Source organism: Chelon labrosus, assembly GCF_963514085.1.
Source record: "Chelon labrosus genome assembly, chromosome: 18".
Taxonomy (NCBI): Eukaryota; Metazoa; Chordata; class Actinopteri; order Mugiliformes; family Mugilidae; genus Chelon; species Chelon labrosus.
In genome coordinates this window covers 24,302,662-24,324,903 of record NC_140351.1, presented here as the reverse complement: position 1 = coordinate 24,324,903, position 22,242 = coordinate 24,302,662, and the positions used below count along the sequence as shown (strand labels likewise).

General features: G+C 40.9%; 1 protein-coding gene across 1 annotated transcript in view; it reads left to right on the top strand.

The window, feature by feature from the left end:
- Nucleotides 1-21,706, top strand: part of fars2 (phenylalanyl-tRNA synthetase 2, mitochondrial) — a 118,437-nt gene extending 96,731 nt beyond the window's left edge. Inside the window, exon 10 of the mRNA XM_084565952.1 lies at nucleotides 18,546-21,706. Within this exon, the coding sequence (XP_084422078.1) occupies nucleotides 18,546-18,684 (139 nt within the window). The 3' untranslated portion in view covers nucleotides 18,685-21,706. The remainder of the gene's footprint in view (nucleotides 1-18,545) is intronic.
- The last annotated feature ends 536 nt before the right edge of the window (nucleotides 21,707-22,242 follow it).

The following is a 22,242-nucleotide window of genomic DNA, read 5'->3' as shown; positions in this document are numbered from 1 at the left end:
AACCGAGAACGCACACTGGTCGTGCCTGCTTCCACTGCCAGCTCCGGCACACACACACAAACACAGATACCTTCTGTCCTGCCCTGGTGAATCATGCAGTCAGCAGCTTTGGTTGGGTCACTCGGGGTGAGCGAGGGGAGCGTTTCGCTGCTGTCACAGAAAATTCCATTTTGCTGCAGTTTTTCAAGTTTCACTGACAAGAAGAAGAGTTTTCATTATCATGTAGGTGTGATAGAAACGGTTACAGACCGATGCTGACACGCCAGCACACAGGTACAAATGTTTACGCCAGCGTAGACTGACCGTGGAAGTATAAACCAATCTTAACTCTGACACAGAGGTCGACTGAGTCAAACCCATTTTGAATGAAATCAACAAACATTTCATGGAAGGGAAAGTGGAGGAAGAAGAACAGTAAAATGAAAGAAAGGAGGAAGGAAAGGGCGACACAGAGCCTTTCATTATTAAGTTTCAGCCACACTGTCCTTTTTTTTTATTCTGACCTACTCTGAAGTGTGTGTTCATGATTAGCTTTGATCCAGGTAGAAAAGTCCTTAAGGCTGCGCAGGCATCGAATCACTGCAGAAGAAAAGAGGACAAGAAACACTATGAAACCTTTTCAGTGATTCTTTCCAGTTTTTCACTAAAAAGTTGCAGTCATTGTGCATTAACTTCTGTGATCACAGGAAGCCCAAACACTGGAGAGAAATAATTAGATAATATTCAGTCATTACCGGCTCGACAACCTTGATAAAAGATTCAGTCCGTAGTCTTTACTTCTGCCTGGTCAGACTATTAAATTATACAGTAATTAACAGCCTTATAACAAGTTTTAGCTGCAGTGCAGCTGCTTTATTTTATACAACGAAAGCATGCAGCTCCACAGATCAGAAACACGCAGCTCCACAGATCAGAAACATGCAGCTCCACATGCAGCTCCACAGATCAGACACATGCAGCTCCACAGATCAGAAACATGCAGTGCCACATGCAGCTCCACATGCAGCTCCACAGATCAGAAACATGCTCTGTAGATCAGAAACAAGCTGCTCCACAGATCATAAACATACAGAAAGTTAAGGGGGATACGAGAGGAGATACAGTGCCACAGAGTTAGTACTATGTGCAGTGGCTTCCTGTATAGTAGTTGTACATTCAATCAATGAACCTGCTTCATGCTTTGAAGCTCATTCCTCAATTAACCGCATTTCCAACCATCCATTTTAGTGTGGTGAGTGGAATGAGACGACATCTTCATTCTTAAAAATGGTGCCAAGTCGTGTTTGAACAACCGAAACATCCTGGTTCCGTTCCAGAGTCGAGTCTCTCCATTACGATCCTGAAACCATAAATCCCTCATCTGAGCACCTCAGCTAAAGCCAACAAACCAGCTCCAAAACTGTAGGCCAAGGTCGGGGACGAGGTCCAAATGGATGATAAATAAAACAGTGAATTTGAAAGACTCCAGAGACCCTGTGTCTCCCTGTGTTCTGAGTCTCCGTCAGGGTTTTTTGTTGCTCTCAGCAAAAATGACACTGACTGAGTCCTCACTCGTGGGCATGAACACTGTGCCTCCTCTGTTGACCTCATAGTGCAGATCATTTCTGTCAAAGGTCGAATGGAGGGGACAGACAACAGAGAGGAAGAAAAAACATTGCTGCTTTTGCCTCACATTATTAGGTGTTCAAATGTAAATGCAGTATTTTGCAACAGAGAGTTTAGGGAGACCTCTACGTTGCAATCCTTTCAGTCAGACATGAGGGCAATGACGACCTCTAGATGTTGTCAACACTGACCTTGACAAAAAGCAAGATTTTATTTAAGAAGCCAGCCAGGTTGGATTTTCCCGGCAATGAAGTGAAGGACAGAAGAGTATAAGTGACATAGTTTGGGTTACCCAAACATTTACCTGCAGAAAACACCACCCACCACTTTGGTTCCTACTACCAAATTCACCATGCTGATAACATTAGCAATATTTATTTCTTTATTTTTATTTTTATTGGTTTTTTTTTCCGCTTAATTCACTGGTAAATATACATGAGGATTACCCAGGCAACCAACGCCTGGAACGTCCACTAGGGACCAGCTGTCAGCTACGGAAAGATGGACAACCAGACAGTCAGTTTAAATGTAGATGATACTTTAGTGAGCAGGTTCTGTTCAAACAGATAGAGTTTAGTAATGATTATGTTAATTGATTTACTGAAGACTGCCTCCCCCATTAACCTCACCAGACACCAGAAAAACTCTTGTAACCATACTAAACCTTCACAAATATTGAAAGGGCTGTTTTATAGCTACGTAAAGGATTCGGAAGTTGTTATAAAAGTGCGAAGTTGTGTTTAAAATTCAGCATAAAATAATCTCACATTTAATTGGAATTATTCAAATCAGTTTAACTCAATCAACGCCTGGTGTTATTTGCTTGTATTTGTTTTATTACATGCTTTAATAAGGTCGATTAGTTTTCATCTATTTATGCTTTTCCTTGTGTTAAGGGTGTGAACACTTCTTCTGCAGATACTTTTGCTCTGAATGTAATGTATAAGCCTTCTGCTTCTGTAGTTGTGGTTTCAATATATACTTTCTTTTAATAACACTTATTCCGTATTTCAGACATACACAGGGACTGTCAGAGACTGTAAATATTGTTTGGGATGACTCACTCTCTAAAGGGATTTCTACAACAGAAGGATGTGTTTGTCCTTTTTTCATTGTGTGTGATGGAGAGAGAGAGAGAGAGAGAGAGAGAGAGAGAGGGCGGGTGAGCTGGGCAGCTGGTAATTGAAAAGCAGAAAGCCATTTTGTGTGCTAATAGTCGCGTCGAGCAGCAGCCTCGCTGGAGAGAATGAAAGATGAAAAAGCAAATCCTCTTTTGTTTCATGCTCTCTTTGCTCCTCCTTGGAGTCTGATGGAGAGAAACAACAATACACCAAATTTCTGCTCGGCTCGACTGCTGCCATCAAAATTGGCAACTCCTATCCCCCAGAGAGGGGCAGACATTTTACACGTTTCAACTGCAGTCATAGCCTGGTGTTACCAGACTGAACTCATTCATTACAGGGTGTGTTTAAACTGATGCAGAGAAAGAAATATCCCTGCATCAGCTGAATAGTCCTCCAACCATTCACAGCCATTTAGTTGGAAACAAATAGAGCTTTAATAGCCTAAAGGACATAAACCCTCCTCAGCTATGCCTAGAACCTCTCAAATGATCCACAGGAGATCACCACTTACCTCTGCACCATCTTATTGGCCTTCTGAACATCTTAAATTGCCTCTTATCATGGCTCCTAAAACCCCATAAGGTATTGCAAGAACTACATTACTACAAAGAGTCTGAAAGTGAACTAGAACTAAACTCAACTCTTACCAGAATCAGAGTCTGGTAACACTCTGTCTGGATTTTATTATGTGGCGTGTTTCCACCGATACCTCTGCATCAGCTGGATGGTCCTCCAATCAATTAAAGACGTTCAGTTGTAAACAAATTCAACTCCACGGCGCTCATATGTGATATATGACTATGCCACTGTTACTCTTCTTTCCATCACCACATGAAGCCCACACAAACACCTGGCAGATCTTTGCTGGACCATAATCAGTTCCTAACAGAGAGACTCCAGACCAACTTTACTACACATTACTACACATTACTGCACATTTTGTGCGTGGGGTAGGTCTGTCTGGTTGTCTGGCTTCCAGGCAACTTCATCCTGTCATTAAATTAGAATTATCCTTAGAGAGGTTAGGTATTGCAAAGGTAGAGAGATATTTTATGTTTTATTTATTGCTACACTCTACAGCCGGAATTTCAGTTTATGACCCCCCAATGAGAAGCTCTGCTGTTGCCTTTAAAAACTGCTTAATTTGCCTAATTAAGAGCGTCAGTATAAAGCTTTAGGTGTTTTGGATGTTTTTTTAGGAAAATGTTGCATTAAAACTTTACACAACACAGGAAGTGTACTGTGATGGTGGCTATCAAAACCCACTACTGATTTTTACAATCCATCAGAACTGTACACCTCGTTTTCTTCTAAGCGATGGTAACTCTAATGTGTGGTTTAGGCTTCTGCATCAATTCAACGTCGTAGCTATGGCGTCAGCCCAGACAGTACTCAGACCTAACTCTGTAGCCTGACGTGCACCTCTCCAGAAATGTAACTGTGTCACAACGACGGAGACCGCAAGAGTTATGACTGGTCCGCTTGGTAGTAACGTATTTCCACTTTAGTATTTCCAGCTGCTTCTCCATCCCCACAATTTTGGAATTGATTGTTTTGGATTAATAAAAATGGAACATATTCCGGGGTAGGCTACGTGCGTAAACCACGCTTAACAACATGACCACTCTTGCCACTGACAGTGACAGTGGCAAGGAAAAACTTCATTTTCGCAGGAAGAAATCTTGAGCAGAACCCAGCTCATATGGAGGGACCTACTTGAGGCCAGTCGGGTAGAGACAAAAAAAGAGAGAGGAATAAGGAGAAAAGTTAGAAAGGCTGCAATCAAATGTTTTGGGATCTTTCAGGAAGCAGTTTCAGATTTGATGCTGATAAATTTTGTTGGTCCAGGAAACAGATTGCATCATAAATCAGTGATGATTCTCTGTTTTGCTTTTTAATCTGACCGGATGTTCTTTTGTTTGAACATTCCGTCCAAACGTAGGTAGGTAGGTAGGTATCTTTGTCCCATTTGCATAAGATAAGATGAGATAAGATAAGATAAGACTTTATTCATCCCCGTGGGGAAATTAGGGTGTTGCAGCGGCAGGGAACAACAGTGCAAGATACAAAAAATAGAATAAGGCAGACAAGAGAAACTATATAAAAAGTAAATATGTTATGGTACAAAAAAATATTTACATACTGCATCAGGTTTTCAGTAATGCATCCCTAAGCCTCTAACCCTGACCCTAAGCCTCCCATTGCCGAGCTGTAACCATAACCATAACATAATTGTAAACTTTACCCTAAAACCAATCTGAACAGGTTTTAACCCTTAAACAGTTGTCCAGGAAATGGCCCAGAACTTCACAAAAACAAGAACACTCACAGGCCTGAATCACAGAAGGCTCATGTTACTCAAGAGATCATGAAAATGTATTATGAATGATTGCATGGCAGGCAAGGAGGCGCTAAGGCACACCAACACACACACAAACACACACAAACAAACCGGCCTGTCTATAGTTATGGGGACCCTCATTGAACATAATGTGCTCCCAGGCCCCTGAGTCTGAACCCTAGAAACAAGTCCGAAACTTCAACCAAACCCTTTGAAGCTCTGTCTCAAAGATGAGACTTGCTAAAATGTCCCCACAATGCAGGAATGTCCTCACTCACTCCAAAATATGTCCTCACAAACACAGGAAGACATGCAAACCCTTTGCCAGGCTTTAGTGGTCGAGCAAAAGGCACTGCTGCTGCTGTTGCTGTTTCCATTTCACTGATAAAGATGCTCTCTTCCTGCTCTCGCTCCATCTTAATATGATTAATAGACGCACACTCATTCACACTCACTCAAGTGCCTTCCTGTTTGCCTTTCAACTCATATCGAACTACAGCACACGCACACACACATTCACGGTTGGGCTAAAGTCTTGTCTCCAGTAAGTCCAGTGGCTTCAAATAAAAGTGAAGTGAAAATGGATGAGAGAGGGAGGTACAGATAGGAAAAAAAAACAGAGAGAGCGAGAAGAGAAATATACAGTATGAATGAGAGAGGGGAAGCTTGTTGTCTTCCTGCCAGATTTCTCAAGCTAAAAACCCAGTTTAGGACTCAAATTAATATTCTCTCACAGTGGTGTTTTTAATGTGCTTCTTTTATTTTCTCTCCCTAATAATGATCTTGATTAAAACAACACTGTGGCAGTTTTTCTTTAGTAAAATGCAAATCAGAGATGGCACACCTCACATACATGCAGCAACAGTGGCAAAAGGGAAGTTACACTCTTGTACAATTTGCAATACACGTGCTTAAAATATGTTGTAAGTAAATGTATTTGCTTTGAATGGTAAATGGTACTATACAATTGTAAATGGTTGGCCTTAATGGTATATAGTGCCCAAGAAAACCGTGATTTGAAGCACAATTTGGGTTTATGTCAACCGGCTGTATTTTCCCATTGCTGTTGTGTCTGTGTGGGTCATGACAACCTTGCACTATTTACCCTTATTGTAGAGATTCAAGGAAACAAGGAGCCCCTTTAGTTACTGGTTTGCTTCCTCAAAAGGTCAACGCCTTGTGCTGTTTTTCATTATTTTTGTTGAGTTGTTCCTAAAGCGTTTTTGTGTGTGTGTCTGTGTCAGGCTGCATCCTGCTGGGGATGGCTGCTGCCATCAAGGAGTGTCATTGCTGGGGGGTGGGGGTGTCTGGTCTGATCTAGGTGGGTGCTACATGTCCAAGTAACATCCACACCAATGCCAGGTCCAAAGGTTTCCCATCAGAACATTGAATTGTAACAAGATAGTCAGTGTCATTTACTTCTCCTGGTCATAATGTTATGCCTGATCAGTATATATGGGCTTCTAAATAGTCCTCAGGAATGTGGCTGCTTAGTATAGCAATAGCTAACATACATAGGAATGCTGTTAGGAAATGCTAACCTAGTGAATGCTAGTTCTTGTCCTTAAAATGCTATTGCTAGCCTAGGACTGCTAGTTGCTAGCCTCTGAATACTAGTTGCTATTGTACAGATGCTACGGCTAACTTAGGACCCCTATTTGCTGTCCTTGGAATGCTAGTTGCTATTGTCGGAATGCTAATTGCTATCCTAGAAAAGCTAAGGCTATGCTACACCCACTGTTGTGGGCACTTGTCTACTGTTGTGGACAGTGACACCTGTGTTTACCTGAATCCACAGTTTCTGTAGCTTCCCGTCACGTCAGACTTCTCACCTTTAGGATTTTTTGTTGAACATCGATCATTTTGTAATTACAATTCATTCTGTTGTGACTTGAAGTTGTTATGAGGCATTTGTTGAGTTGGGAAATAAAGCAAAAGAAACACAGACAAGCTGCTGCAGCTGCTGGTTTTATTGGAGTGGCACCTTCCCATTAAACATTTATCACTGTGTGTGTGTGTGTGTGTGTGTGTGTGTGTGTGTGTGTGTGTGTGTGTGTGTGTGTGTGTGTGAGAGAGAGAGAGAGAGAAACAAAGCGGGTATGGTTTTATGTGTACTCTCTCCTGGACGCTGCTACTGTACATGAAGTGACAGCTGCTGTGTTAACCAGCAGCTCTGTTGTTGAACTGTGTTGTGTTTTTAACTGTACAGAGTGTGTGTGTGTTTTGTGGCCTTCAGCCTACAGCTGCATGTATTGTTGTTAAATTTTTATTGCTGCCTGTGGACAAAATGCTGTTTGCAGAAAGTCACTTTTTGTAGAGGTAAAGGAAAGAATCAGGTTTCCTCTCTGAAAGCTGCTGTAAATTCCGACATTTAATGTGAGAGTTTCTGTAGGTATTTTATACCTACCTACAAGGGATGTCCACTACTGCAATCATCTGAATAATGTATTTAAATGCCACAGTCATTTGGTACTTGTACAGAACATCCCAACCTCTGATTGCTCTACCTTAAGTCTTGTCTTTCTTTATTGAGGCCGTACCATTTTTGGTCTTTAAGATGCACTAGGACTACTTTGAGTTTTAAAATGATTTTAAAGTCAGGATGCATCACACACTTAAGGAGGTACAGATATACTTCTCTCTAATTCCAAACATGCATACACACACATGTATGAATGCATCAGCCCAAAAGTTTACAAAAGTAAACTAAATTGGAGACCAAACTTGCTGTAAATCTACTTATCCATACTCCAGTCCAGTAGGGGACGGTAATACACATGTAAAGATGATGCACCAAGTACTGGACAAAGTGAAACAATAAAAACTATCATAAAATTTGTGCTATGACTAACCTAAAAATGCTACATACGAGTGTCCATAACAGATTCCAGTAGCTGTTCAGTGTTCTGATAAACTCATTGACTCACTGGCCTTTTGGTTTTTCACTTTATTTAATTAATCAGTTGTAATTATGGTTGTTAGTTCTCCAGACTGATTCAGATGTGACCTTTGAACTGGTGAAAGTTCGTTTTCGCCTCAGTTCACTAGGAGTAGGATAAAATGTAAATATTGGATAGGCCTTCCTTTTACAGTTGAGGCATTTAAATCTGCACAAATCAAGGTGGAACAGACCTGTTGTTGCATTGATTCACATGGAGTTTAAACTGTGTGCACACATATAATGTACGACCTGAAGGGAGTGTGAGCAGTTAACACTAAAAACACGGACAGACAAAACCTCTCCAAATTGTATCCTACTGTTAAAGGTCAAATGAAACGCTTAACGAGCAATTAGCAGAGGGGAAATGCCAGCGAGGCCGTCAGCTAAACAGCCGTCTGAATTATTCACTACGATAACAGAGAGGAAGTGGAGCCCATATGCTCTGAGCAGCCAATCGCACTGCGCTAATGTCAAGTGTTTTTGCATTAGCAAGGGCAAGGAATCATGGGTAATGAGACTATCCCCCAGGCAAAATGTGCATCTGCATTTCCAGCTCTCCAATGTTTGACTGATGCTGGTTTGTAAAGGTCGATATTGAGGCTGCTGGAATTTTGTGACATTATCTCATTTGTTGCTCAAGGACACTTCAGTATGTGGTCCATGTGCTGGGGGTCAAACCGACAACCCGCTCATCCTACTGAGACAAACAAAATCAATCAATTTAATCACACACTGTGAAGAAAAGGCGCTGCAGAAAACGCGCTGCAGAATTAGACAAACAATACTCAGAACAAAAGTGATCCAACAGAAGGTTCAGTGTGGGTAAAGTCCACAAGCATTGAGAGCTTTTTTACCTGTGTGCTGGTGTGTCATTATTGTTCTCTAATCAAATCTCTACCACGTGAGGCACCCACCCCGGAATATCCCCAGGAAACTTTGTGTCAGTTTAACCAATGCGAAGAAGTGGGGATGCATTGTCCATATTTATATACAGTCTATGTGCTGAACTGATAAATGTCAGCCATCTAGTGGTTAGTGGTGGTATTGCTACCTGAGTGCAGTTGTTCAGTGTGATGTCCGGTTATCCTGCTGTTAATTTAATCATTCACAGTCATCTTAGATGTTACAGCAGCATATCCCACATTTCCCTCCCCGACAGATTTGGCAGCTCAATGTTCAACTTTAACGTGTGAAGTTAACAAAAAGCAAGTGAAGTGCTTGATGATTTTTGGTGAAATGCACATTTTTAAAATGTTAATTTGTTCGTTGTACAACTGACTCAGTGATGGTTTACTTTATTTACACGGTAAGAAGCTAAACGATATTCCGCGTCATCCAGTTTTCATCTGCATTCTGTTCTTCTGAACAGCACTTGGACTTGCTCATGATTCATGTCGTCTGTTTGTGTCGTTCTCATAAATTGATTGATGGGTCAAGAAAACCTGCTACAAGACACCCAGAGGGGGGAGAGAGTGTGTGAATCTGAGTCATGGTAAACATTCATCATGTCTCCTGGAGCTCCAGCAGATGGACAGTAGGCGACACACACACACACACTGTATAAATACAGTATAAGGACACTTGGGCCGGCAAAAAGACACGCAGACGGTCCGGTCGGTGCCAAGGTGACATTTCAAGCCACCACATGATTCATTTTTATCTTGTTTTCTCGTGTTTTAGTGTAGTTTTTCATCGTTTTTGTCTGTTTTAGTGACAAACACAGGGCATGTCAGCTGATTACTTATAAAAGTTAGCTGCCAGAGTTTGACAAAGACACAAACAAGATTCATCATAAACCCAAAGAAAGTAAAAGGTGACATAATCTCTGACAGTCCTAATGGTCTAATCAGATTGCAGCCTCATGAATAATTAATGAGCTCAGACTGGCTCCCCCCATATTGAAACATTGATAAGGTGATCAGACTTCACCCTAAGTGAACTGTGTTTGTGTCTATTATTACCTCTGACAGACAGGCTGCTTCCCTGCTACAGTGACTGAGCTGTTAATAATTCACACTCCTCTTCCTCCGTTCTTTACCTCCTCCCTCATTGCCCCCCTCTGTCTCTTGAGGTTGTGTGGGATGCCCAGAGTAAAGATCTAGCCCTCTTTCATTCCTCTGTCTTTACCACCAACTCTCCTACCCCTCTTTTCCACTAATGGATTAAATCATGAGTTTTGGTCCTTTTGCCATCTGATTTGATGTCTTTAATCATAACTCCTCACATAATCAACACAGAACAGCAACAGATGACTTAAATGAAAGGAGACACATGTAGTATTGAATACCATTAGCAACAACAACTTTGCAACTTTGGCACCGTGATCAGGCACTGCCAAACCGATCTTAAATGCCTTTCAGTATCTTGAGAAATATTTCCTGGAGTTTTCTTATTCTCAAGAATTACAGACAGCACAATGAATAGAAACTTAGACAAAATTAATTTGCCTTGTAATCTGTTTTCATGTTGACACATTGTTTATGTCACTGATGGTATTTGAAGTTGTCTTTGGTTTCTTCTAATGGTCGACTTGAGTGGAAAATAACTGAACAAACTAAATCCAAAGAGATGTGAACGGCGGCCTTTTAGTCTGCCGAGTGAAGACAGAGCTCTTCTCTGCTTCAGTTGTTTATTTGGCCTTTTTTTTCTGAGCAGAGGACGCATGGCGGCCTGGTGAGAGCTGCCTGTGATCTATTAATACATATGCATAAATTAGTCAGAGCCGCTCTGTAGCAGTTAGCCGGCTGTGCAGGAGCTCTGGCTCTAGTCCGGAAAAATCCACCAGGATTCTGTCCACAATCTGGTGCAGTCGAAAAGAAAAGGCAGACTCTGTTGCTCCCACAAGGCCAAGATCACCTCATCTCCACAAGCCCTCAGCAAGGGCAAAGGTCTGAGTGACCAATCTCTGCTCAGTTCTGCTCTGGAAGCGTCATCACATCATTTAAAGGAGCTAGTTTTTGTGGGTTTTGCTACTAAGAACATGTCTTTTTCTATTGATCATAAGGTCTGTTTCTCTTCGACTTTGATTTAGTTTCAGTTTTTCTTACAAAAAAGGTTCTGATTTGGGTTATTCTCTCTCAAATCTGCTAGTACTTGTGCAGTTCAGTTATTCTTTGAGGAGGCAACACAGAGATGTACTTTCTCCCTGGGGATTGCCTTAATTGGCACAGACTGGGGCACAGATTACATTTACTGTATGTCAAAGATTATATTATACAGTCATTGTTCATATCTTGGACTAAAGACCTCGTACCAGCAGCAAAAATATTCAGAATGCTCTGATTTTGCTGTAGACTCATGTGAAGTTTGTCTTACTACTTTGTCTCTGGCAGCTGAGAGTATTCTCTCCAGCTTATTAATATTCATATCAGGGTTTATTTATACTCTCTTTTGAATATCGTGCTTTTAGCTGCATCACATTTCTGCCTTTGCGTGTTTCGTGTTTTCCGTCGGCGGTTCAAAGCTCCCCTTCCTTCCTGCCCTCTGGTTTTCCTCCCATCCTCCGTCACCTCCATCTGACTGTCCGTCCCAATTAGGTAGGATCTAAGTGGGGAGATTAACCAGAGGAGAGAGCCTCCGGTTCACACTCACACACATCACAGCCACTTAATAGAATACTAATTGATTTCAGCTCTTTTCTGGCCCAATGGAGGGTGAGGACGGAGGGATGAAGGCAAAGAAAGAAAGGAGGAAGAGGAGGGAGTGATGGGAAGTCTTTGAAGGAGGGATCAAGCTAGTCTCTTCTCCAAGAACCATTTAGATAAAGATGAGACCAGAAGACAAATATGGACCTTAATCCGTTTATGTAATCTGAAGAAAAAGGGGAGGGAATGGATGAGGGAAAAGAAAAGATAGTGGAAGAAGAAGAAGAGGATAGAATCATGTGTACAAATGATTTACCATGATGAAACCCTCTCTCCTTTTTTTAGTATTTTCCTGCCATCTTTTCTTTCTTTTTTCCTTAATAGTTTCATTGCATTTATTCTTTAAAAAATACCACATCTATTACTTTTCTTTATTTCACTTTATCATGTATTTAATGAGTGAATGAAGTGCTATACATACGAGCACCTCAACAACTGACTTCATTTTCCAGAGTAAAGTTCCCTCACACAGCAGGCATGTTTGGGCACATAAATTTGTTTCAATTCTTCTTCTGGGAACTTTGGCAGCGTTGACACTAACCGCCTCTTAAGCAGAAGAAGAGGTTTTGATGCTACAGGGAGGTGGTTTATAACTGCTTAAGATCAGGCTTGGTTCAAGCCTGGTTTGATCCAACCATTTTTAAAAATGCCTACATCTTCCTCAACTACTCATTGGGACATCCCTGGTTGCTGTATGTCCACACAGGTATTTTATTAAAAGAAAAAAAAACACACAGACAGAAGAAAAAACAAGATCAGATTTGTTTCAGGAAGTCTGACAAACCCCGGGGGGTTTGTGCCTTTTCACGTTAGAAAGAAGAAATTAACAGAAGTGAAGATAATACCAGACTGGCATCAAACTGAGGGATACAGGAGGAAGGGGGTCCTTTCTTCCTACCTTACTTGTCTCCTTGTTTCCTCCCTCCTCTGTTTTTTTTTTCTGTATCAGATCAGTTTGGTGCTTTCAAGGGCGTTGGCAGCTGCTCTAGTTTCCTCTCATCTTCTCCTCTCTTTGTCTATCGATCCCTCTCTCTTTAACTCCATCTCTCTAGCTTTCCTTCCCTATGCCTCTCTTTCCCTTTCTCTCCTCTTTCAAGTTTCTCCATCATCATCCACTCAGTCTCGTCCAGTGTCTCCCCTCCCTGCCCCCAGTGAAATCCTACACTCCTGTTTGAAGCCCAGCCCCTCCCCATCCCTTTATCTCTCCATCTCTTTCTCCATCCCTTTATCTGCTGAACGTCTGACATCAGATCGATCATGTTATTTGTCCTTTTTTTAATGTTTTGGCTGCGATGCTGTCAGACATGATTTCTGTCCTCTGACCCCATCAAAGCTGATTTCTTTTTTGCTCAATACTGCTGATACGAATAATCATTTCCTGCAGGGATTCAAGATGCTACTCTGCAAATGCATTTGAATGCCCAGTTATTGTTTTATTTTGTTCAATGCTTGTAACTTAAGAGCTGGACCTTTCTAAGCAAAGGAATAAACAGTAGGAAAGGCTCAGAAATTCAAGATTGGACACTGTCTCTAGGTCATCGATCAAGCTGATCGGATTAGTGTCATTGAGTAGGGATGTCATGATCAAGTTTTGTTGCCCCTCGATCCAATCCATACTTTTCCACACCCTCGTTACATCACGTATCAACTACTACATTTCTGTTCTTTTTGGTCTACCCCGAAAATGCCTCCAAAACTACAGCTGGTCCAAAGCGCTACAGCTCGTATCATCACCTGAACTCCCTCCATGGACCACATCACCCCAGTTCTTCAGCAGTTCCACTGGCTTCCAATAAAATCCCATATTGAATACAAGATGCCACATACCTTTAAGGCCCTTCACAACCAATCCCATCATATCTGTCTGAACTTCTCCAATTATACACACCCTCCCGTACTCTCAGATCCTCCTCAGCCATCCAACATATTGCACCATAGACTCTCTACTATGCTTTTTTTTAACAGATGACCTTGAGTGCTTTGAAAGGTGCCCACAAATAAAATGTGTTATTATTAATACTTTATAATTAAGTCCAATAAAGTTAATGTACTGTGGAGAGGGTAGCCCATACCTGTGTTCTCTACTACAGAAATGGACTGGTCATCCAATGCCATAAACTGACATTATTGTTTTGGTGTAGCCTTTGCCTGAGTGGACTCCGTGGATTCTGTTTTGCGATTTTTTTTTGTTGCCGTTGTATCAAGTTGGTAGTATTGAATGATGATCTCTTGCTACCACCTCACCAAATGTCCACATTGACCAATTTACAAATAACTGTCTGACTTACTTAATTTTCCTTTGTAAAGTACTTCCACACAGCAGACATGTTTAGTAACATGATTTTGGTTCCTTCCTCTTTTCTTGGCAGCTTTGATGCTAGCTAACCACCACTAAAACAGTGACGGCTTCTTCTTCTTCATCTTTGTTCTTTTGAGCAGCTTTGATGCTAGCTGACTGTCATTAAAACAGAAGAGGAAGAAGACCCTTTGACTCTACAGGGATATGATTGTAGTTTATGGCAGACCGAAAACACGTAACTACCAAATATTGGGGTTATGTTTATGGATACCAATCCAGTCTGATCTAGTCATTTTAAGAACGGAATGGGATCAGGACATCCCTAGTATTGAGTGTGTTTTAATGGGGACAGGTCAAGGAGCTCTAAAACACTCCAAAATCAATGATCTAATACGTCAAGATGTGTTCACTGACTGATCCAAATTCTGAATAGTGTCCTGTCAGAAGAAGGCTCTATAGTCAAATCTCAGAGGACAAGTAGCCTCTCTAAGAAGAAGAAGAAGAACTACTTGAAGACCAAATAAGACCAAGGAGATGTTCCTCCACAGTCAGGTGATCATTGATGGAGACTAAAAAAGACAAACAGTCCTGGGATAATGCAGTTGCTGGAGTCCATGCGGTTTGAGTCATTAAACCCGAGACGTTCCAAGATTCACGGATATGAGTCAGCTTTTTGCCAGCGCACTCCTGCATTGTTGTGTAGGTTGAAGGACTTGTATTTTTATCATTAATTCGTGATGTAGTGTGAATTTTATTGCTGCTGACATCTGGTAAATAAAATCTGAATCTCAAGGTTTTCTCTTCTTACAGATGATGTATGTCTGTTGGTTTAGCCTGATCATGACCTCCAGTAAATGCTGGAGGGAAATGTAATGAGAGTTGCTGTCTTCTGTTTGCAGTCTGCATCCAGCCCTTCTAGAATTCTTTCACCTTTGAATATTTATTTAAATCATGCTGTTGTTGTCGCGTCTCTAAACACTGAATTCATCATTTACTAGGCAGCAGTGGATGTTTGTGTTAAAACTATCCAACGGAAATCAAAGTTTAAAAAAAAGTTATAGATAACTGGACATGTTTCAACTTTGCTTATACCATGACACATGTTGCTGTGTTCAGTGTGTTCACAGTACAGGTAACAGAAATAACCCATTACCATACAGCAAGGAAGCCAAGATTTTTATTAAAGGGAAAGAGGATGATCAAGTGCTGTGGTGTGAAAGAAAGGAAAAGAGAGAGTGGGGGATTTTCTTCTCGAGCAATTAAAATCCTATGAATAGCTCGCTGCACCAATTAAAACAAAACTGAAACACATAAGCTTGACAACTTATTTTCTGTTCTGTCCTAGCTCTGTGTTTGTGTGTGTGAGGCACCTATAAACTATAAATACCTCAGAGGAGAGTATCACAGAGGGAACTTTGCATGTTTTATTAAAGCTGTTTTATTTATTTCTGTTTTAATCACAGACTTGATCCCTACTCAGGATTCAGCTTAGGACACCTTCTTTATTATGGCTAGTGTGGTGGCAGCTGGGCCCGTTCAACAGGTCATACTTGAACTTTTTTACATGTCGAATGCTATGGTTATCCAGCACATAAAATGACTTGCTTAACTTAATTTTGGATGGTTCAGTCCGACCAGTTTTGGTTCACCATCCATGGACACTGGACATTTTCAGACTAGCCTTTGTATTTAGCTGCATTCCTTTAAATTAATTCATTTAAAAAGCTGCAAGGAGCTCAAACTTTTTGTCCTGGTAGCTTGAGCCATAGAGACACTAATGGTAAATACAGCAGAAGCTTCCTATGAATCTAGGTTAACTGTAGCTAATGTTTCTAATGCTACATTTTCCATTCCTTGTCCTTGTTCTCTCTGTCCATCACTCTTGTGGCTGTATACGGTGTGTGGGTGTGTGTGTGTGTTTATGCATATGTGACAGGAACTTATTTATCATGCATAAGGTAATGTACATATTTATTGCACATATTCCTTATTCCTTGTGTGTGCGTGTGTAGGCGTGTGGGTGCAGACTTTACTGGTGTCACTGTATCGGTCTCCTAATGGAGACATCAATTATTCAGCAACAACAGTCTATCACATGAAATACCGTTCACACCGACTGTGTGTGTGCTTGTGTTTGTGTGGGGTGTGTACACAGATATGATGTGTAATTGTGTTTGTGTCTCTTCATTCGTTTAAAGCCTTATCTCCCTCCCTCCCTCTCTCGCTCTCCCTCTCTGACATTTCCTCCACATGTACTGATGTTCAATTATTCACGAGCTGCAGAGAGAGAGAGAGTATTGTGTTGTATTTAGTTTTTGTCGCTCCGTTTTAATGACCTGTAAGTAACTTGGACAACTGGAGGAGCAAGTTGAAGAAGAGAGGCGAGGAGGATAGAAAGTAGTAGAGAAGAGGATAGAAAAGAATGAGAAGAGTGGGAGTAAAAGGCCCTGTTCAGACCTTGCATTAACATCGGTCCTTGGATTGTTAGTGTGTCCTTTGGTAGTGTGAACGCACAGTGAGTCCTGGGTCACATTAAAGACCTCCTAGTCAACAGGGGTGATCTGTGGAAGAGATTCATTCAGAAAAAAAACAAACAAGCACTATTATAAATGATCACCGGAAAAGACAATAGCTGTTGATGCGTTCAAGGTAATGTGCATAGAGCCGTGTAGAGTTACACTGGTGTCTTTATTTGCGTTTATTACCGGAGGTTACGGTGCATATGGAAGCTTTCAGGATTTTGTGCAGGTCTAGAAAATAACTAAAGTCAGGGCGGAGATCAATAAATAATAACTTAACGTATGTGCCCAAGTCATGATGCACACACAAGAAAGATAGCATTGTTCATGGTTCTGAAACAGCAGTAGGTAGAGATCCATTAGAGACAGACGCTGTTAAAATATTCTACTGTGCCTCAAGTGACTTCGCACAAAACTGAAATCAGATCTCTAGTGCTGTCTGGGGACTCATGTTGAGACGCATTTAAATGCAAGGTGTGAAGGTACTTAAAGATGGACATTTGAGATCAGATTGCCCTGGATGGATGTTAGTGGGAGAACTGAACAGAACCAAAGTGTTTCTCCCCTCCAGTTTTGAATCATGTTCTTCAGTTCAGGCATTAATTTGCATTCTAGGTCATTCCTCCTTCTATGCTAACTACTAGACAACTATATGAACAAAATACATGGGTTGAAATGAACAAAAAAACATTCTCATAATGAATCATCATTAAATGAATATCTTACCCATAAGCTTTTTCATGAATCTTAACTCATAAATTATATGTAAAACGTAACATCCCGTTGTTACTGTACAAAAGAAGCTAACATAGTTGCGTAATCAAGTGGTCTCAATCAATCAATACTCATTATGTAACAAACAGGTAACTAGCTTACTTCATTGGCAAGGTAACAATATAATCCATATCTTGTCAAACATTCTGCAATGTAACTTAAACGACATCTGCCATGGACACTGACACAATAATGTTCATTAAAGGGGAACTACGTTTTTTTTTTTTTTTTTTTTTTTTACAATCGACCTTATTTCCGGCTTAAAATACCATCGCTTACTCGTCCATATAACTTTGGTGTCATTTTTAGTCCTTCAGAAGATATTTAGCTCCAGCAGAGCGCCGCGTATATCCATACAGTGGGAGTGACTGGGGCACCGAAACGCAGCCTCTAAATAACGCATTATCTGCTGTGAAACTCGTTCATTTCACCAATATTGACAGGTATTGGCACAGCGCTCAGAGATGACATCATCCAGGTCAGAAGTTAGTAGGTCAATCTACAGACCCCGGATGATGATAACAGCTAACTCCAGACTCAACGGGGAATAGCACTAGCGTATAATAACAAAATGTTGGTGAAATGAACGAGTTTCGCACCAGATAATGTGTTATTTAGAGACTGCGTTTCAGTGCCCCAGTCACTCCCACTATATGGATATACTATGCGGCACTCTGCTGGAGCTAAATATATTCGTAAGGACTCCAAATAACACGAAAGAAATAAGGTCCAGGTTGTAAAAAACAGTAATTCCCCTTTAACAAACAAAAATACTTTAATTCAAACAAAGAAGTTATAAACAACATAAAGACCATAGAAAATGGCAGAGGAGGAGGGGACAGAACAAGAGAATATAAAAAAACATGAAGTCAATAGGGCTGGGTGTCACTGCTGATTTCCTAAAGTGATTCATTTAGATACTTTGGTTCCAGAGATTTGTGGTATCTTCCCTCGAGTTTCTCAATGTTCATGTGTCTTTGCTTTTGTCCAGCTCTTTTCTGTTGTCAGAAAAATCAAAAAAAGTTTTCAGGTCTGACAGTGCTCTCAGAGTTGTAGCTGCAGTCGCATGTTCTGGATCTCCCTCTCACGCCCACTAATCTCGTTGCAGAGAGAGGATGCAGCAGATGGCAGATATTTAAAAATCGATCCAAGGAATTTATTAACCATTATCGAATCTTTCAAATTAAGATTGATTATTTTAAATCCCTCTGTAGAAGTTAGCATAAAAAAAGCTAGAGTTAGCATAAACTTCAGCACTAATCTTGTTATCTCTCTCTCTCTCTCCCTCTCTCTCTCAGGTCTGGTAGGCGGAGCCAGTGTTATCGAATCATCTACCGCCACATGGAGCGAACTCTGACCCAGGAGGAGGTTCGAAACATCCACCAACAAATCGAACAGGCTGCAGAGAGTGAGCTGGGAGTACAGGGCCGATACTGATTCTCTCTCTCTCTCTCTCTCTCTTTCAAACAACATGCACACACACATACGCACACACACACACACACACACATATATATATATTTCTATATTTATGCACACACACATCCACTCAGAGCTGTTCTGTGGCTTCGTCATGTCCTCGTAGCTGTGATATTTCGCCGCAGGGAGAAACGTGTTGACTTCAGTCCAGACGTCACACTCTGCTTTTGATGCTGCTGTCAGCGGTTCACACACACACACACACCCACACACACGCAGCAGTACGTCATCCTCTCTCCTGTGTTCCCTCCTCTTCAAGCTCAGACATCAGAATTTGACGTGTGTCACGTTTAATTTCCAAAAACATCCCGTGCATCTTCAGCCAGCGGTCACCCACCGGCAGCAGAGTGCCTCAGGCGCAAGTTGGGTTTTGTGACGGCAGCCGGACCTCCGCAGCTGTTCTGTTACTGACCACAGAGAACATTATTCAGCTGATACATGCAGCATGAACAGAGTGTTAAATCCACCAGACATGTCGCTGAGACTGTTTCTGAATTTCACACATTTAAATGTTTAGAAACTGTTTTTTTTCCCACCCCATCATTTATAACATCATACTCACACTCACTTGTCCTCATACTGATCGTACTGAAAGTTCAAAGAGACCCAGAAGCTCCTCCATGTTGAAACAAGACACCCTGAACTCAGAAGTATTTTTTTTATTTCTTAAGAAACCGTCAAACAAATAAAAATGAGGTAACGTTTGAGTCATGTTTGTGGATTTTATTCTTGTCACAAGGGCACGTTTTTTCCTAAATTCCTCCAGAAAATTGAACTTTCTTTTCAAATAGAAGTAAAAATGCACCATGAGAAACTATTGATGGATGATTTGAACCAAAATGAGTCTTCATAAACATATTTCACAGCTTGGAGAGTTTCAGATTCTCCTCAAGTCATTATGTGGCGTTCAAATACACTTTTTACATTAACACACTAAACAGAATGCTGTCTCCTAAAAAAAATTCTATTTATGAACAGCCATTTAGACAGTTGTTACATACAAAACAAAAGATCAGGAACATTGCAAAGACTTCAAACAGCCCTTCAACTCTTAGCTGTGTTTCCACTGAAGCTTAGATTAATCAGCTGACATATCAGAAAGAGACGACTGTGTTACCACGCCATTTTTGCAGATTTGTGTTGCAGATTGGGTCTCAAATTTTCACTGACAGTCTTCCTCTGCATACATGCTACACGGGTCCTGGAATTACAGTATTTCAATCAGCTGTAAAATTCTTGCCTACAATGAGAAAAGTCACTTTGGACATTTTTCTGACAATTTTCCCAAAACTTGGAATCTAAACAGTCACTGCAGGGCTGAATTAAAACACCAAATATATTGTTGTCAACTAAATTTTTATCAAGGATCATTTCTGTAATTTGTTAATATAATGCTGATGTATGTTCAAGTGTCTGATACGTTTTGTTTCAGTTAGTTATTTGACGCTATAGAAACACGATGTGACATCATGATGTGTACAAGTTGCCATGCCGACCGCTCTGTGCAATGGTCCCATAGGACTGTGAGAGTAGGAATAAAAGTAATAAATAAGTACAGTGTATAATCCAACATTTCTTTGTAACTGGTGGAGGTAGAGCGGAGCGTAGTATTAATTCATTCATCTTCTGTACCCGCTTATTCCTCGCCGGGGAGCGTAGTATTAATTAAATGAAAACATGAGTGAGTCTGGCGGAAGTGTGGGCGGGTCAACAATTATGCGGCTCCACATGGCTCCACTCTTGGACCCTACTGCTCAGACTCTGGCTCCAAACTCGCAAGATGGAGCTGCTATATCCCTGGAAGTCAAGTGTCAGTTTGACCAATGGAAGGAAGTAGAGATGTATTCACTTCAAGATCCATTAGAGACAGCAGCTGTTACACTATTTTACTGACCGTGTGCTGGTGATGTTTATTTACATACAGAGAAACTGAGATCAGATTTCAAGTGATGGCTGGAGATGCATTTTAAAGCCAGATGTGAACACAGTTACATAAAGCTGGACAGGGAATGTCAGATTGCCCAGGACAGATGTTAATGTAAGGTCTGAACAGGGCCTTAGTCAAGCAGTCTGGAGTCGCTCTGATCAGAATACATTATAAACAAAATGTAACGCGAGAAGAGTAACGCCAACATCCTCTGAACACCATGGAGCTGAACTTGTTTCCAACTGTATGACTCTGATTGACTGGAGGACTATCCAGTTGGTGCTGAGGTACTCTGTGTTTCTCTGTATTGGTTGAAACACCAGACTCAAGTCTTGATGTTGAGCCTGAAGTTTCTTGGAGGGAAACATGAACAGAAGTCAACTTTCAACTTTATCTGAGGAAACTTTTAACTGTAACAAAATGTTTTGTTTTTTCTTTTCTATGTTAAATGGAGAGAGATTTACTTAAAACTGCAGTTTGTGTGTTGTTATTTTTACGACGTGTTTGTTTCTTTAGATAAAACCATTAAAAGAGTTTGGTTAAATTCTTCCTCCACTGTCTAATTATTTGACTTGTGTCTGTGTATTTTTGTTTAAAAAAGCTATGTTAAAAAGATATTTGGAGCACTGGGACAAAAGATGGAACAATGAGATGAGGATTTCTGTTTGTAATATTGTAACTATGTAACTCCGAATAAAATAAATAAATAAATAAAAATTAAAAAAAATAAAACAAAGGCAGCTTCTTGAGATCTAAATGACAGGTGGGAAGCTTTAGATAAGGACTCAGGACACCTACACTGGTCAGGAGTACAAGGCACACTCTTTAGAGGACAACAGTGTCCACACTTTAGCCAGTGAAGACAGATGGTTTGAAAGAGGAGTAAAGGAAGCCATCTCCAACCAGTCACTTACACTGAAGACTTGAGAAGTTTTATCCAGTTACTTACTGAAAATACGGCCACGGTTTAAATGAACTACATCCTCCAGGTTCAGGTGAGTATCAGATCATTACAGACATTATAGTCATGTGACTTTCAGGTGGACATCACTTACAGATCTTCCTAATAGAACTTAAGACTTGCATGAAATGTCTTCAAGAAACCCAACAAGTCCAGTCCATCTTTGTTTTAGCTTTCCAACACTTACAGCTGAAAAAGAAACATCTGAAGTTGCTCTGAGCCACTATGGAAAATGTGTTGACGTTAAGATGCTCAGCCCCAATCCAGCTGACTTGCTTAGGTAATGTTAAACTGGGACATTTGCTGCACATGTGAACAGAATGTGGATTAGTGTTGTTTGTTTTAATCTTCTCGGTTACAAGTGTTATTCATGTCCATTGTGAGAGGATGGGTTGGACAACGAATGCAGTACATAAGTGACATGTGTCGCCCCTCTCTGCTCTACACCGTCTTTAATGATGTCGGGAGGAATTTAGTGAATTATATATCATCTCTTTGTGGGTTAGGGTTAATGGGGTCACTGGTGTTTTACTCATGTGAAACTGACGATCGATTGATGGACACACAAAGTCTGACAAGACTCTGCACACAAGCGTCCAAATGCCACTCTGTCGGTTCCTGTGTGCCA